At 42.2% G+C, this 17,083-nt stretch overlaps 1 protein-coding gene across 1 annotated transcript in view; it reads left to right on the forward strand.

Moving 5' to 3' along the window:
- Positions 1–722: 722 nt before the first annotated feature.
- Positions 723–17,083, forward strand: part of ROR2 (receptor tyrosine kinase like orphan receptor 2) — a 162,619-nt gene continuing 146,258 nt past the window's right edge. The window contains exon 1 of the mRNA XM_062609819.1: positions 723–1,507. Coding sequence (XP_062465803.1) covers positions 1,204–1,507 — 304 coding nt within the window. The 5' untranslated portion in view covers positions 723–1,203. The remainder of the gene's footprint in view (positions 1,508–17,083) is intronic.

Below are 17,083 nucleotides of genomic sequence, written 5' to 3' on the forward strand. Positions count from 1 at the left end.
ATGTTTATGAAAGGGATTGTAAAATGTGTTGCTGTGATGGCAAAGGACTGAATTCAGTCAGTCCTACACTCCTGCCAAAGAGGGATCAGGACCTCCCTTTGTCATTCTTAGGTGCCAGAAGAATTTTCAAGATGGAACTGGAGACCTGAAAGGGAAGAGGCAGAGTGCAAAAGCAGGAAGAAGAAATACGTTGTCGTGTTTGCCTTTGATTGACCTTTAATGGCAAATGAATTTCACTGAAAGAGTTGCGAATTTAGAGCATAATTTGGAGAAGAACTGAAAGGGATTTGCATGTATTCACTACTCAGCACTTTATAAATGGAGTCTAGAACAACAGGAATATTATATTTATAGAGAAAGCATCTGTTTAAATTTGCCATGAAAGTTTAAAATTATAGCAAATATTCGTGGGCTACTGTGTTTTTGGAGTTTATATGACATAGTTAACAGATGTCTGCTCACAGTTCTGCATTATCTTAGAGTACAGACTTCTCTGAACTGAAAAAATCACAACCAAAAACCTAAAAAGGATTTTGAAAAGCATGTTGAAACTGTGATCAGAGTGCCCTTATTTCTGGTAATATATGACTTTGCAATGTTGCTAGCTTTCCTGGGAGCGGAATAATTTTCTGCCTGTTAAAGATAGCCAGTAAAGTTTGCTTCTGACATTCCAGCGAGAGAAGACTGGTAGAGCCTGCAGAGGAAGATGCGGTCAAGGGGTTCTTGCCTCTTGGAGTACGTGGAGCGGGGCTGGCATCCCTGGACGTTCTGGGGGCAGGAGTAACTGTTTTCAATCACGCAGTGCGTGTGGGTGCAAAAAGGCGTCGGTTGTGCAGAGACGAGGAAGGAGGCACATGGGAGAAGCAGCAGATGCGCCCACCCGCCCGCTTGTTGGTTGTTTTATTGGGGATTTTTCTGAGAAAGCTTGAGGTCTCCTGAAGCTTTTGGGTACAGGATTTGCCCTTTGGAGGGGGCCAAAGTCCTGCTGGTTCTTGGGGGTTGCCGGAGCCACACTACCCCTGTGCAGAGTCAGCGACGGATGTGGACTGCCCGCTCCGGGGCCGCGGCTAGGGCTAGGGCCAGGGCCAGAGGCGGGGCAGCCCCCGGCAGAGGGTGCCGGCGCGCAGGGACTGTCCTTGTCCCGTCCGCCCCTCGGCGCCGCTCTCCTCCCCTGATGTCGGATTTGTCCCGGGTGACGTTGGGATGCTGGGGAAAGAGGAGGAGGAGAAGGAGGAGGAGGGGAAAGGAGAGCGGCTTCCTCCGCCCCCAAGTCGAGGACAGTCCGTTAGCAGGAGCACAGGGCCTGGGCGGCAGTGCCGAGGAGAGCCTTGTGTGAACGCCGAGGTCCCCCCAGGCAGCTGCACCGGCAGCGGACCCCGCTCGGCCAGCAAGTACTGCGACCCCGGCGCTCTCTGCCGCAGCGGCCGGCCGGGCAGCATGGTCCCCGCGGCGGGACAACTCCTGGCCCTGCTGGCGGCCGTCGCGCTCCTCCGGCTCCGTGCGGCAGGTAGGAAGCGGGACCGGCGGAGGGAGGATGCTGCTGCTCGTCTCGAAGGGGTGTGCGTGAGGCAGGGACAGCTGCGCCTGTTCTGAGGAAGTTGCTCCTGACCGTTTGGGATCGGCTGAGCCGCGAGCATCCCCTGTTGCTAGTTGACGCGCTGGTTACTCATTCTTCCTTTCTTTCTTTCTCCCTACTTCTTTTATTCCCTTCCTCGTCCTTTCTTTACTTCCTCCCCCCCCCCTTTTTTTTTTTTTGGCAAAATGGAAACCTGATGTTGCTTTTTTCCCCTCTTTTTCTAATTTTACGAGGGGGCGGGGGCTGGCAGGGGGCGAGGGCCGCGGTGGCTGTGCTGAGCAGGGCTCTCAAAACTTTTTACCCGGGCCGCATTTCGGCGCCGCTGCCCGGGTAGGACGGCGGGAACTCCGCACCTCTCCTCGGCTGGGTCCGCGCACTGAGGCTGGTTGTTAAGGCGGGGGGGGGGGGGGGGGGGGGAAGAAGGAGAAAACGAAAAACTGGAGGTTTTGTTGTCGAGGGTGGGTAGCAATGAGGGGAGCCTCCTCCCTCACTCCGCGCGCCCTCCAGTCCTCCCCTCGGAGGGGTTATAATAATGAGTTATTATTTGGGTCGTTGAGTGTTGCCAGAATCTCAGCGGGAACCAGGAGGAAGCGGGGTGTGTGTATAAAAGTCGAGTGGGCGAGGGGGCAGCAGCGATGCCTGCAACTGATAGAGGCTCGGAGGGTCTCCTTCTGTGTGTTTTTTAAGAGGGTCCCACTTCCTCTGTGTACCTGGCCGACCCTCGGGGACTGAGTAGGTCAGCGTTTGGGCTCAGGAAACTCTAGGACTCAGTTCACTGAGCTCCACAATTGTTTTTAGGGCTAAATTAGCTGTCCTTATTAACATCTGACCTTGCGCCGTGACAGCGGCCGTGCCGCTGCTGAACAGTTGCCAGTTTGTCCGGCATCTCCGAGACGAGCGCAGGGATTTACAGGGACCTTGGGGAGCGCCTGAGGTTGAAAAGCCGCGATGGTGTAAGAGTTACAGTTCCTGTAAAAGAACCCGCGTAAAACTTTTTTTTCTTCCCCCCCCCCCCCTTCCCCACCAGATATGTGATGCCTTCACAGCAGAAAAGGGGAGGTTTAACGTGTTCGTTCTCTGGGATGTGAAATGCACTGGGGAGGTACTGGCTGGCGGATCTGATCTTCCGTGAAACCATTCTCGGGAAAATTGCCCTCTCCCCCTCTGCAGCAGATAAACCTTACTCGCAAACTCCTTCCCAGGGCGCTTTGGCCAGGGACCCAGGGAGGAGATGCCCAGCGGCACCGTTTCCGCGCCAGGTTTGTGACCGTTCCCGCACCATCCCCACCGGGCTGGGCGGAGCGGGGGTCGCCGGGCGCGCATCGCCTCTCCCCCAACCCCCGCCATTCCTTGCTTTAAGTTAATTGCACCAAAGCGCTGGAGGAGACCGATGATGGCTTTAAGGAAAAACAGTGATGCTGCAGATTAGAGGGGATCTGTTAATCAATTGCACGTTTGAAAAGGCTTTTCTTCCCTTTGTTGCTTTCTCTAATCCATTTACCTCTCCCCGAGAAGTGACAGATGCCTATATTTCCTGTGATTCAGCTCCGGGGTCCTAGGTCTTGCCATTTGTTGCATTACTGTGAAGGGAGAGGGTCAGCAGAAAGGTAAAGGAGGTCTGGGAGTTTTCCGGGGGGAGAGCAGGAGGGGAGAGTGTTTCAGCTCGCGGATTCGGGGTCAGTTCCCGTCGCGTTTGTTTTTCCTAGTGCCTTTATTGCTCCCTTTGAAGAGCCTGCCCCGCCGCCCTGCCCTCCTGCGGGGTCCCGGGGGTCTCTCGGTCGGGAGGGGGGGTGTGGTAGAAGGCAGCGGCTCCTCCCGGGGCCGCAGGGGGGTGATAGCCCGTCCTCTGCGGGGTGTAAAAGGAGGTGCCGGACTTTCTGTCCCAGTCTGCGCTTTCTGCCTTCTTTCTGCGGCAGCTGGATCTGGTTTTCAGGCGCAGCGGGAGGGAGACGGGCAGAGTGTCCCGGCGCTTCGCCCCTTCCTTCCCTTGGCCCCCTTCAGCCCGTAAACAGCGACGCTTGTGCATGTGCCATTGCCAGCCTCTTTCTATTCCTCAATCCCCCGAGCCTTCCCCGCGGCTTCTCGGCGGGGGACGGGCTCCCGGGCATCAGCGACCGGCCAAAACGGCTCTCGACGGCTCCGGCTGTGAACGGGGCTGTTCCCATCTCCGCCTGCCTTTGTGGGCAATGCTGCAACTCTCCCTGTCATCAGGAGACATTTCAACGGCGGCGAGGGCGCGCAGCCTCCTCGGAGGCAGTGTAAAATCACAAACCACCAGTAAAAGCGGATTTGGAGAGTATTTTTTTTTAATGCTGGCCCATAGATGGGCTTGTGATAATCGTCTCAGCCACCTGTAGAAAGCGTGGATTCGCTATACTTCGGTAGGCATGAAGTTGGAGACTCCATTTTCTTCGCTGAATGTGCAGCACAGTGGTTGAGAGCCCATAATCACAGCAATAAATACTTGTGTACTTCTATTGTTAAACGGTATTCTTCTGTTAAATCAGATTTGCTTAATGTTAAACAGAGTCTTTGTTAAACTACATTACATTTAAAGGTTTATTTTTGAAAACGTTATTTCGGCCTTTTCAGTGTTCACTTTACAATACGACCGTAGGAGAGGCAACAGAATATAGGGTGCTCGCTTGCCGGTGATGCACCGTATACTTACAGAGTTTTGTCGCTTTACCGTTAAACAGTAAAGGACGTTTAATCAACCTGAAGTTAATACTCATGTGACTTGCAAAGTATGCAGAACATTGCGTTAAAAATAAATAAATGCTGTCAACAGAGTGTTTGGGAATGAGAACATAATGGTAACCCTGTGCCATGACTGTGGAAGCCCTGAAGTTTCTAAACCTTTACCTAGTTTTATGAATTAAAAAAAAACAGCAAACCACCAAAAAACCAACCAACCAAACAAAAATCCCAACCCAACCCCGAATTGCTTAGAGTACAACGTTAGTGGAGGAATGAATAGACGCACCGATTACTTTTGAATGCCTTTAAATACCTAACTACAGAAAGTTGTAAAACACTTGAACCTTTAAAGTTGCATGAGATTTAGCTATAGCTCCTTTCTGACTTTAATAAATGCGATTCAGCTCTGGAAATTGTACATAGGCCACCTGGTAAAAGTCGATACAGCTTTGAATTCAGGAAGTCTTCGCATAGCTTTTAATAAGTAATGTTGACTACATTAACTATTTTTAGGTCAAATCTTAATCAAACCTTTCTTATCACTAATTAAATCGTTAAGTAGTTCAGTGGTGAAGTTTATACTGGGTCAAGGGTTGCCACTGAATGTTTTTTCCCCTTGAGTGCCTTGATTATGTTAAGCATTTGTAATGGAATTGCAGTTTTCTCCTTAATCTCTTTTCTGCTGTAAACAGCATAGAAATGCAAGATGCAGGAAGAAAAGGACCAGTTGACAGACGAGCCAAATTAATCCTGTTTTCTGAGCTTCCAGTTGTTTGCAGGAAGGATGATCTTTTTTCTAAACTTACAGCATTTTGTGTAAGGTGTGAATAGCTTACAGAACTGTCATTGGCATGGAAATATATGTGATCACTAATTAGAAAACTCACAGTCTTGGCCCACTAACCGATGAGAATGAAATATAAAAGGAAAAAATGGTAATAAATATGGAGTTTTGTTCGATAACTACAAGAATCTTCTATATAGAAGACTGCTTGTAGAGTCCTCTTCATGGTTTTTCCTCCAAGTCTTAAATTCACATTTTACATTCAATTAAAATGTCAGCTAGAAGCAGACAGTGTCTGAGGTTTTTAATCATACTTTTGATTGAGAGAATTTATTTTAAAGAGCCTCTTCATGTTATTTTGAGCATTGCAGGCAAGGAAAATATATTAAGCCAACTTCCTTTGGCTTTCATACATAAATCTTTCTATAGATGTTCTGTGTTGCATTGCGCCATTGCTCAGAGGGAAGAAATGCTACTTACATTATTCCATCTAATTTATAGCATCTGTCACTATGTTCTCTGTGCAAAGAATGGTTTGCTATTTAAGTTTGTTTATTCATTGTGAGGCTGTTGCTTTGTAAAGGAAGTTGTCATTAGGCTCAGCATGTCTGGAAAGTATGCAAGTCCTCAAGTCTTCTAATCCAGTGACTACAAAGTAGTTAAAGCTTCAAAGAAAAGGAATGACAGGATTTTGCTGCACTGAAAGAGAATGCAGTGTTTGTTAATCCTGATTTTAATTGTTACTCATACTGCAGACTGCTAGTAACCACTCGGGAGAAACAAATTATTTTCCTCTTGGTTTTGTCTAAACGTGTAAGTAGTTTGCAGTGAAATGTCCCTTACCAGCTTTTTGCATTTATTTTTTCCAAGCCTTTGCTGTGCACTAATACTAATTTGCAAACATCCCGCTAGAAGGTTTTTCTGATGTTCTCCACAGACTTGACTCACAACTGATCTTTTTCTCTTCACATCTGTTTGTCCTCTTCAGATAGTTTGGGAAAGGATTTCCAGTTTCTTTTCCAAATGATTCTGGCCAGTGATCCTTCTTTTTTAAACTAAAAATGGTTCTACGTGACTTTTGCGGTGGCAGCAAAAGGTGCTTTTCAAGAAGTCAGGATGATCCCTTGGCTGTGGAGTAAGACTTCCTCTTTTAACCAGCATTGGGTGAAAGTTTTCATTGAAGAAAAACGATAAATCTGTACTGTAATTTCAGTGAAAACAAGAAATCACGGTAGAAATGTATTTCATCAATGGTACATTTACTGTGACATGGGTAAGTAGATGTATTCCACCTACCTGAGGCTTGGCTAGCTCACGGGGTGGTAGCACTGATCTAGAGCAGTTTGCAAATCATGTTGAAGATGAAATTTGGATGTCCTATGGACAGTTCCATGCTTCTGCTCTGGTTTATTAGTTCTAGTGTATCTGCATGAGCTGTTGTGCACATGTATCATGTAGCAGTGTTTCCTATATTCCTTGCTTCATGAAACAAAGGGCCATTACTGCTGTCTGCTGATTGAATTAGTTGGTTTTTTTTTATATTGATGCATTCTAGTTTTCCTATATAAACTGCCCCAGTGCATGCCTGTCTATAATGGTCAAGGAGTGTGGTATACAATAGCTCATGAAAGAGGAAAGATTTCACAGTGTTACTGATTGAGTAGAAGGTATTTGAAGAATGAGAATGGTCTTAGTACCTCTGAGTCCAGAGCAGAGCTGACTGACAACCTCAGGGTTGTATGATTGTGAGGGTGCAGTTTCATGGGCAACTGAAGCTCTTTGTTTATTTAATTAAATCAGTAAGCTGACTCTGCGGGAAAGTAATCATAGGGAAAAAGGATTCTGCAGAAGTGAAAGACTATGCGGGCAGAGGTGAACAGAGAGAACAACAAAGAAAGATAAGACATTTTCTTCTTCCACTGGCAATCGTGCTAGAGCTACAGGAAAATGTTTTGTGAGGATATTACTTGCAGGAACAGCAAAGTGAATTGATTTGGAACTGTTCCAGACCCCAGTTTGGTCAATGTCTAGTTTTAAAGTGTGAGTAGTCCAATCAGGAAATAAGGTTGGATCCCTGTAGGCTTTTTGTCACAGAGCTCTCCATCAGTTTCACATGGAAGACATGCATCTAAAAGCCTGTCAGATTCATACTTCCACTTCAGATGTGAACTTGTGAAAACAAATGTTCAGTGTGCTTTTTTGAATGAAAAATACTCATGGGTATATTGTCATATCTATGAAACCTCTACTGAACTAATTCTAACTTTCCTGTTTGGACACTTCATTTTACATAAGCAGCATAGACATTTAATTTTGTAACTCCAGGTCATTGTCCCTTCTCCTCAACAACACTGTTCTAGCTGTTCATTTAGCTGTTCATCTGGCAAGTATTACTTTAAGATGAAGTGGATTCTAGAAATTATTTTCCCTGCTTTTGGTGGTTTAATTCCTTAACTTTTCTTTCAGTGGTATTGTGTACATAAATAGAATGACTTGACTGGTTGTATACAAAAACAATAAATTCTGTTAAGAGTTCTCCTAAAATTGTCTTACTTTTCAAAATAACATACACAACTGTCTAGTTGAATCATAAATCAAACTATCAATGGACTAATTCCTCATCAAAGTAATAATGCAGTCACATACTCAGTTATAGGGTATGTAGGGGACAGATAACATACAGGAAAAGACAGGGAGATTTTTTCCCCGTTTATTTAGTAAAAGGTATAAAAAAACTATGGTTGTAAAGAATAAATTTGGCTTCTGCTAGTCAGAAACACTCTCTTCTATATTATGAACTGTAAACAAAAGTAAGTCTGAAAGAGGAATCACAAAACTCTACCCAATGCAAACTAATGAGACTAGCAGGCTCCTGCAGAAGTGAAGGAGCTTTCCTCCTTGTTACAACAGAATAGGGAGATTTCATACCTCTAACTTGTATGTGAGGCACAAAAGGTTTTTTGGTTCTTTTTTTTTTTTTGAAGAGTTCTGGGGCAGAGATAACCGGCACAGGAAAATCTTAGGAGCAGGTAGGTATTTCAGCTGTGTTTCACAGGAAGATCTTAAAACTACTTCTTAAGTACTTTTCTATTGGTAAGATATTAATCTTTCACTTCTAAAGGCCTTAACATGCTGTATTTATCGTAGTTTTTCTCTTACATATGGCCAGGTTGCTTGCTGTCATACTAGTGGTATTTTAAGCCTGATATGTTTGACATGTAAAACTACCATGGTAGTTTTCAGGAAGGTAGAGTTCCCCAGTTCATACCTAACTTAATTAGTAATTTTCTTGATATTCTGCCTCATGTAAAAGACCCCACTGTATTTTTTGCTGGAGTCTGTAAATTCTAATTTCTTCCTAAACTATTCAGTCACATTGCTATTTTTTTTAAACTTTTGATAATATTACTTAAAATGAGGAGTGGCTTGAAGTGTCTCGATTCAAATATACGTTGTTTAAGGGTTGGATGGGTACCCTTCTGGGAATTCAGAGGAGGGCCACAAGGATGATCAGGGGACTGGAGCACCTCCCGTATGGAGACAGGCTGAGAAAGTTGGGGCTGTTCAGCCTGGAGAAGAGAAGGCTGAGTGGAGACCTCATAGCAGCCTTCCAGTATCTGAAGGGGGCCTACAAGGATGCTGGGGAGGGACTCTTCATTAGGGACGAGGGGTAAGGGTTAAAACTTAAACAGGGGAAGTTTAGATTGGATATAAGGAAGTTCTTTACTGTAAGGGTGGTGAGGCACTGGAATGGGTTGCCCAGAGAAGTGGTAAATGCTCCATCCCTGATGGTGTTCAAAGCCAGGTTGGACAGACCTTTGGGCAACATGGTCTAGTGTGAGGCATTCCTGCCCACGGCAGGGGGGTTGGAACTAGATGATCTTAAGGTCCTTTCCAACCCTAACTATTCTATGATTCTATATCCAACAGCACTGCTAAAAGAAGTTACCTCTTTCCCTCTCCCCAGCTTTTCATCATTTCCTTCCTGTGGGGTGTTATCACCTTCAAACTTTCCTGTCAGAGCAGTGGATGAACATCTAGTAACCTGTTTCAGCCAACATCAGAAAACCCATTCAGTTCACTTGGTCTAAGCTGACCCAGTTGATTCTGAGTTTGATGGATCAGAGGTTTCTGATGTGAACAGCTCTGCCAATAGGTCGGAGGACACTCTAAGTTCTGCAGTGTTATTACCAAGCTGAGGTTTAGCAGGGAAGTTACCTACCGCACTGGCTCACTTACAACTGGTAGCCTTTGGTGATACAAGTTTTGCTGAGCAAGTGGGAAGAGGGTGGGAATAGGAGCAGCAGTAGCATCTTCTACAGCAGAATTAATGAACCTCTATTTAGCTAGCAGTGTGAGTCTGTGTCACACACTTTCCCAGTTTCTTCCCTCATGCTTCACAGGAGCTTCTATAAATGCCTGCAAAACTAATAGTCATCCTTCCTTGTTTTGGTGTCTCTAGAAATCTCTCATTTAAAGGTTGGGCTAATTGTGTGGTAACATGATGGTCACTATTGTTTCTCTATATACTCAGCCTTAATTTCATCTCATACTGCAAGCTGTTTAATACAGTTTAATACATCATTGGCCAATGCCTGCAATTCCAGTAAGATACAGGTATATAAAGAAATAATAATAGATTACTGATACAGTAGGTCCCTGTGAGAGCACTACAACAAAATTGGTTGCCTATGGGATCACTAGTGCTGGCAGAAAGGGCTGCACACTGAGAGACAGGAGGTCTGAGTCACAGTAGTGCCACCTTAGATCAAACAGAGGTGTCGTAGTACCTCACTGGTGTGTTCTTTTGGATGTAGAACAAAGGTCTGATACTGGAAGAATAAGACATCTCTGGAAGAAAAAAAAACAAGGACAGTTCTAGAAACATTCATCAGATTTGTCTAGAGAAATTCCTTTTATGAGTGTATCAAAAGCTTTGCTGAATAGATCAAGGTCACAAAATGAGAGAAAAGGGGGGGAAAAAAGGTATCACTTGACAGCCCAGGACTCTTAAGAGCTGCAGCTGAGTTACTTTAAGAAAGGTTCTGTGAATTTCTTGTATGAACCAATAATAAACAAAACTGCGTGAAAGCTTAAGAGGCTCCGACGATGTATAACATTTCCTGCATACTTGGTCATAGTAAAGTTTTAGCAAGGAGTCACACAATGTAAAGAGACTGCCAAGATTTTGCCTATTCTGGGTGATAAGTTAACAAATAGTTTTACTGTGGTTACTTCTAGTTTAGAAAAATGACATGGCAGAATTGTGTTACAGAAAAAAAAACAGTGCTAGAGCTAATAATGTGGCAGCGATGTTTCTCTGTATAGTAAACTTCATCTCTTCTTAAAAACCCAAAGACACAAAAAAGCAAATAAAGGCTATGTCACAGATTTTAGACAGATAATCCCCAATATAATTTCATATACACTTTTATTTTGGGCAGTAACCATTCTGTCCTGATTCTAAATGTGTGTTGGTTTTCACATTTTGCCATTTCTGCTGGAGAAGCATTTTTCTTTATAAAAAGTTCCCTTGAGGTGCGCCTGCCTGAGCTGTAATTGTCAAGTAATGCAAAACTACTCAGACTGCGTATCAGAGAGCTGACTGGACAAAAACTAACATTGCAAAGCCCAATTTAGTGCTGGCTAGGCTTCCTGAATTGGCTTACCTCCTGTCCCCAGGAAAACCAATGCTAGTGTGGGGAAGAGGCCAGGCTGGAGGGCTGGTGGGGGAGAGCATATGGCAGTCCTAGCACAGAGTACCTTAAATTGCAGTGGGACTATACTGTTGGAGATAGGAAATGTAATATGCAGAAATATTAACAGAAGTCTGTGGGGTAGAGACACTTTTACAATATCATTATATCTGATATCAGTCCAAGATTTGGATTCTGCAGAGCTGGGATGAACCTGTGCTGTTCAAACTATAAGAATCTCACCTGCCTTGAAAGTCTGGTCTGCAAAGAAGTGTTTAATTAGTCGTCAGGTAGTTATTCTCACCACAGATACTCTTTGTCGTTTCTGTTTGTGTTTGAGCCATTGAATCTCCAGCAGATGTTGCTTAAGGTGAATTTCAGGATTCAGCCGAGTTTTGTATTGCATTATAGTGGGTAAGAATGCATGACCTTTTGAAATTAAATGAGTTAATAAAACAAGAGACAATTTTTTGTGCAGTAAACAATGAAACTGACAAAAGGAGAGTTTTGTGAAGGTTCTAGAGATCTATTGAAGCTTTCAGTGTGCTGTTTGAATATTTTAAGTTGAACATAGAAGGATCTTGTAGCATTTAGCTGTAGTGACTCTTTTAGATCTTGAAACTTTCTGTAGAGAAATACAAATCGTGCTTCTTTAGAGCAGACATGAAACTTTTTTTTTTCATAAATTGAAAAGAAAAAAGGGGAGGAATCTGTGACAGAAAAAACAGGGAATTACGTCATATAAGAAATGCCTTGACTAAGGAATGGGAAATACAAATCATTTGTGGTATCCTGGGAACTCAGTAGCTGAAGGATGAGCTTAAACATTAAAAATTATTTAAAAAATTATAGTTTCAGTGATGGTTAATGATGACTCCTTTCATGACAGACCAGGATCCCTTACGAAGGGGAAAGTGGTATAATGTAGATCAAATTACAAGCTTGAACAGGATCTAACCCAAACCTAGATGAGGAAAATATATCTGCTCTTTTTTTTTTTAAATAATTTTAAAAATAACTGTGCTTCCTAGCTCTGCCTGGAAGCAATTTAATGCAACAAATTGATCTTTTTTTTTTTTTTTTTTTTTTTTTTTAGTATTTCCAGCCAGAACCGAAGCAGTAGTTAATAACTATCTTAAGACAGTGAGTCTGTTCTTTATGCTTGGTTTTGCAAACTCAGTGAATTTGGGTATTAATATGTGAAATTGTGGATAGTAATTCAGCCTGGTTTACTAAGGAGGTTCGCACATTCATCTAGTTTTCTCTGTGTCTATTAGAAATAGGATTCAGAAATCTCTTCCCTAAGACAGGTAATAGAGAATCTGTTACAAAATTCATGATACTGTAGTTTTCAAAGCCACAAGGGAAAAAACCCCACTCTTCTTTCAGATTTGATGTCTAGAGAGCTTTTGGGCAATGTTTTTGAATAATTTTTGTCAATGTGTTATTTATGAACATATCAAGTGTAGAAAATGCTTCAACAAGGATCATGAGAGTCAGAACCAAGCATGTGGAGTTAGGAAAGGTGGCTTTCAGAAGTTATCTTGGTTTGTAATCCACAGGCCAAATTAAAGCAAGGAGCAGTTTTGATTCTTGGACTTGGGGAAGATATGTTTACACAGGAAAGGACTGCAAAAAGCAGAGGTGTCAATTTACAGCACATTTTCAAAATTACAAAAAGTGGAAAATGCTACCTCACATTTACTGAACACTTACTGTGTCCACAGAGGTAGTTATTAGAAAGTACTAGTTCAGTGTGAAACCACAGAGTAAACTAAATGTAGTAACTTCTTCCTGTAGGCAAGTCTTTAGTGATCAGTGAAATACTTGAAATGTCACCTTTGTGCTGGCCATCGGCACATGATTTACTGTTTCCAGAAGTAAAGGGTGAAAAATCAAACCTCAATACCGTGTTAGGCTCTGTAGAAATACTTCAAGTGTCTTTACATCTGTTATATTTTCTAGCAAGCTCAAGATCTTCTGTAACTACAAATGACTGGAGGAAAAGGATTAAAAAGGACCTTGAAAGGTCGTATTTTCTATTCTTCATGGCAGAATCACCATTAGTTGGCATGATCTATTCTGAGGTGGTAGGAACAGAGGTTTGGTGACTTCCACCCACAAGCAAGCAGCCTTAGTGAATACCTACTCTTGGTTGTAGTTAAAGTGCATTAGTTCCTCTACCCCTTGAAGTTGTTCTTTATTTTTTCAGTGTCTTCTGAAACAGTTCCCCAAGCTTTGAAACAAGCCCTTTTCAATGACTGTCTTGTATCCTTGTAGACTTCTCTCCTTGGACACTCCCTTCCCCCTCCTGTTTTCTCAGCCTTTTACATCCTGTTTTCTGAATCTCGTGGTTGTGCTCAAAATGTCTCATGGACTTGATTCAAAACATCTTTCTTGAAGCATACAAACCAAAACTGGTATATTCCAGCTCAGGCTGCACCAACACTGGAAGAGGTTTATTTCCTGTATTTACCAGATGACCTTGTTTGTATTTCTCAGAGTGATGTCTGACTGTTCCGTGGCAGGATGGCATTGCTCAAGTTCTGATCTACTCCAGATATTCCATGCAGAATTGTTGCCAATTCCCCATTTGGTACCAGTGCAATGGTCTAAGTGCAAAATCTTCAGCCTGTGTTTACTCAGTTGTACATCTTTATTTTCACCCAGTCCATACCACTTTTTTTTTTTGACATTTTATTTCATTTGCCAAGAACAAAATATTGGCAACACCTAACAGCCTGTGGAGTTCAGGAAGGGAGATGTCTATAGCATTAAAACTGGTGAAACTCCATTTTGTCAGTTGGCCACAGAGAGTTAATGCTCGTTACGGTTTTCCAATGAGTTGTCATTTGCATCTATGTAATTTTTTTCGTATTTCATCTATAAGAATGTCATATGGGACATTTTCCTCTCAAACTAATTATCACCTTCATTTCCTGCTGGTGCCTCAGCTTCATGCCATCTTTCAGTGCAGGATAGGAGCTGTCATGTTACAGTCCTTGGGAGCTTAACTTCCCGCAGGAGAAACTCCTGTGACATGCCTAAAGCTCTGCTTCTGTGGTTTCTTCTTAAATAACTTGCCTTTCTGTAACGCTGGTAAGGTGTATTGTTGTACTGTAGCAGATAATGAGATTCATCAATTTGAATGGCATAGTTGAATTCTGATTGTTTTCAGAGTCAGTTTTGGGTTTTTTCTTTTTTTTTTTTCTTTTTTCCCTGAGTTCAGACAAAGTCCATAACAAACATTTTGTAAATGACAGTTTCTCTTAGTATCATGCCTGCATAAATTTAATATATTAAAATTGTATCCTTTAATGTCATAGTGGTTAATAGAGTCTATCGTCTTTTGATCTTAAAAATCCCATATTGTGGAGTAGTTAGAATCACAGAATCAAGTAGCTTGGGAAAGACTTTTAAGGTCATTAGGTCCAGCTGGTACTCCAGGACTGCCAAGACCACCACTGAACCATGTCACTGAGGGCATCATCTATGCAGTTTTTAAACACCTCCAGTTGCATGTTGCAAGACCAAGGCAATCCAGTAAAACTACAGTACATTTGAGAGCATATGATATAGTTTCAATTTTAAGCATTAAAAAGCATCTGAAATAAGTTCTGGGCTTAAAATTATAGAAATAACGTAAGAATAAACATGCACTTGTCATTGTCTCTACAGGGTTGTTTGCAGTTCCTGTAACTCCATCACCCTGTCCTCTCCATCTTACTTTTTTGTTCCTATGATTTAATTTTTTCCCTACAGCATGTTTCATTCTGACACTTGGTCAGGAATTCACAGATATGCTGTGGTTACCTACCAAAGGTGGGAAGTACTTAAAGAAATCCACTGTGTCTGTTTCTAGCTGTCTGGGTTAAAAAAAAATGTGCCTGAACAGCAGGTAGGAAAAACACCTCCAAACAGATGGTTTTCTGTGACTAACAGCCATTAGCATGGTCCTTTGTAAGGTTGCATTATGTCGCCTGAGAAAATGCAATTAAGTAAAACTACTGTGCATTTGGGAACATATGATATAATTATCACTGTTCAATGTATCAGCGTTCTGTACTTTTGTTGCATGGGACAGAAGAGCAAAGCCAGGAAAGTGTGAGATGGGGAGCACAGCTCTGGCAAGGTAGGAGCTGGCTGGGGTGGATGGGCTTGTCTGAGCAGAGGAGGTGGACTGTGATCCAGTTTATCAGGAGAATAAATGTCTGTGGGATGTGGAAGAGGGGTTAAGATAGTGCAAAGAGCAAGTATGGGGGAGGTTAATGTTCTCGTGAGTGCGAACTGGAGAAGTAGAAATTCCTACTGCTGCCCTGCCAATAAGGCTGATGGTACCACTACTGGACATAGCAACACACTGTGCATGGGAAAGTCCTGCCTTACACTGTGGTTACTTTTTTCTTCAGGACATACACTGTAAGCAGTGGCTATGTCTTTCACCATGCATTGTATAGCAAGTTTTATTTGAGAAAAAGAAGAGAGGTGGTTATGCCTGCTGTGGTGGCTGGATATTTCAACTCCTTTGCACAGTTTGAAAATGGATAGAGACATTAAGAAAGTCATTGCCAATTTTACCATCACGGGTCCTGTCACTCTGAGAGTCATAATAATGTAGAAACAATAGGGGACCCTGCTTATTTAGGAAGATACAAATGCTTTTTTTCCTTCAGGTGAAAACCAGAGTTATGAAATACTGAAAGCTATGATCTACTTTATTTCAGTGCATGTCTGATATATACAGTTCCTTTGTGGAATTCATTGTATTTCTTTTTTCCTCTGCTGTTTTCCTTAGTGTGTTTGTTTCTTCCCTTCCCCCCGCCCCCCGTTGAATGATAAACCCACTCTCTTTGGTAATTCTGAGTCAGGTCAGTCCCAGGCCTGGGCTTTTATGTGCGGAGACTGCCAAGTTTTTCTAAAATATTTGGTGGTTTAGGGATTTGGATGAATCACCAAAAGGGACCAAGACTCGAGACCTCCAAATGTCTTTAATTTAAAACCATAATTTGGAAAGGAACCTTCCTGACTCCCAAAATTAAAAAAAACAGTATGTTCATTTATACTATTGTCATTTTCTCCACTATAAGGGTACCCCTCCATTCTGAAAAAAACAAGTTTTTCCTGCTGCTTTAACAAAACAGTTTAGTTGATTTAATGTTCTGTTCTGTGATGAAGTGTCTTATCTAGGTCATAGTTAAGCTGTAAAGAAGATATTTATGAAGTGGTAAGAATTCTCTTCTCTGTGGTGTATTTATTCTCTAGAGCTGGGCAAAATGCTATTTGACTAGCAAATGAAGTAGTTTAGCTTCAAATTTTATGTTGAAGTTAAAGGCAACAATTGTAATCTTTTAGTAACCCCCAAAATAAGTAGAGTATCTGGAACTGCTCGAAACTTACGTAATTTGACCTCTACTATAGGAAAAGCAGTTCAGAGAGATTAATATTGCAAGTGGCTATGCTATCCAAGGGAGGAAAATTTTTGAGATTTAGATACCAAGTTAAATTTGTACTTTTATTCTATGTGCAGATGGTAAAATATAGCTGAAGACTTAAGAGCTGATTCCTGAGCTCATTTTTTCAGTACTAGAAACTTATTTGACTGACTTATAAAATACTGTGGTAAATCCTTGTAAATATTTGAAGCTGGCATTTGTGATATTCTCTTAGGAGTGTGTTGTTTGTCATGTAGCAACAGTGTTATCAGCAAGATGTTACTCTCAGTTTTTGCACAGTTTTCGTTGGTGTTTGGCCTGATTACAGCCGTAGTAGTTAAGAACTGAGCAGTAGAAGCCTTCATGTTCTAGGTGTTCCTCAGTCAGACAATGCAAATACAGTTATTTTTAAAAGAATTCTATGTAAACCACTGCTTCATCATCAAGAGTTTTAAAACAGCATTTTTGGGGATTTCGGTTGGATCTATGAACCAGTAGTGGTTTGTCTCTCTGTCTATCACACATATTAAAAACCACCTGTATGTGAGCTCTTTCACTCACCAGTTGTGTATCATTGGAATTTGTCAGGCACGGCTTCTGATGCATTGAATTTTGCAATAAATAATAGATTAGCACTTACATAATAAGTGATTTGTGAACTACGTTTCTAATTCATTTGCCATGCTTAATTAGCTCTAGAGTGCCACGCAGCTCCACAGAAAAAAAAATTGTTGCATTCTTAAAGGCTTCCATTTATTGAACTTCAGTAACCCTAACATTCATTTCTGTGGATTCCCTGTTTCTGTCTTTGTTGAAGCAGGCAGACCTTTGTGTAGTGTAGAATAGCTGCTTTGGTCTTCTTTTTTTATTTTATATTTTCACTTGTGTGATTATA

The sequence above is a fragment of the Pezoporus occidentalis genome, unplaced genomic scaffold, assembly GCF_034315485.1.
Source record: "Pezoporus occidentalis ecotype Australia unplaced genomic scaffold, CSIRO_AGI_Poc_V1 ctg141, whole genome shotgun sequence".
NCBI classification, from domain to species: Eukaryota; Metazoa; Chordata; class Aves; order Psittaciformes; family Psittacidae; genus Pezoporus; species Pezoporus occidentalis.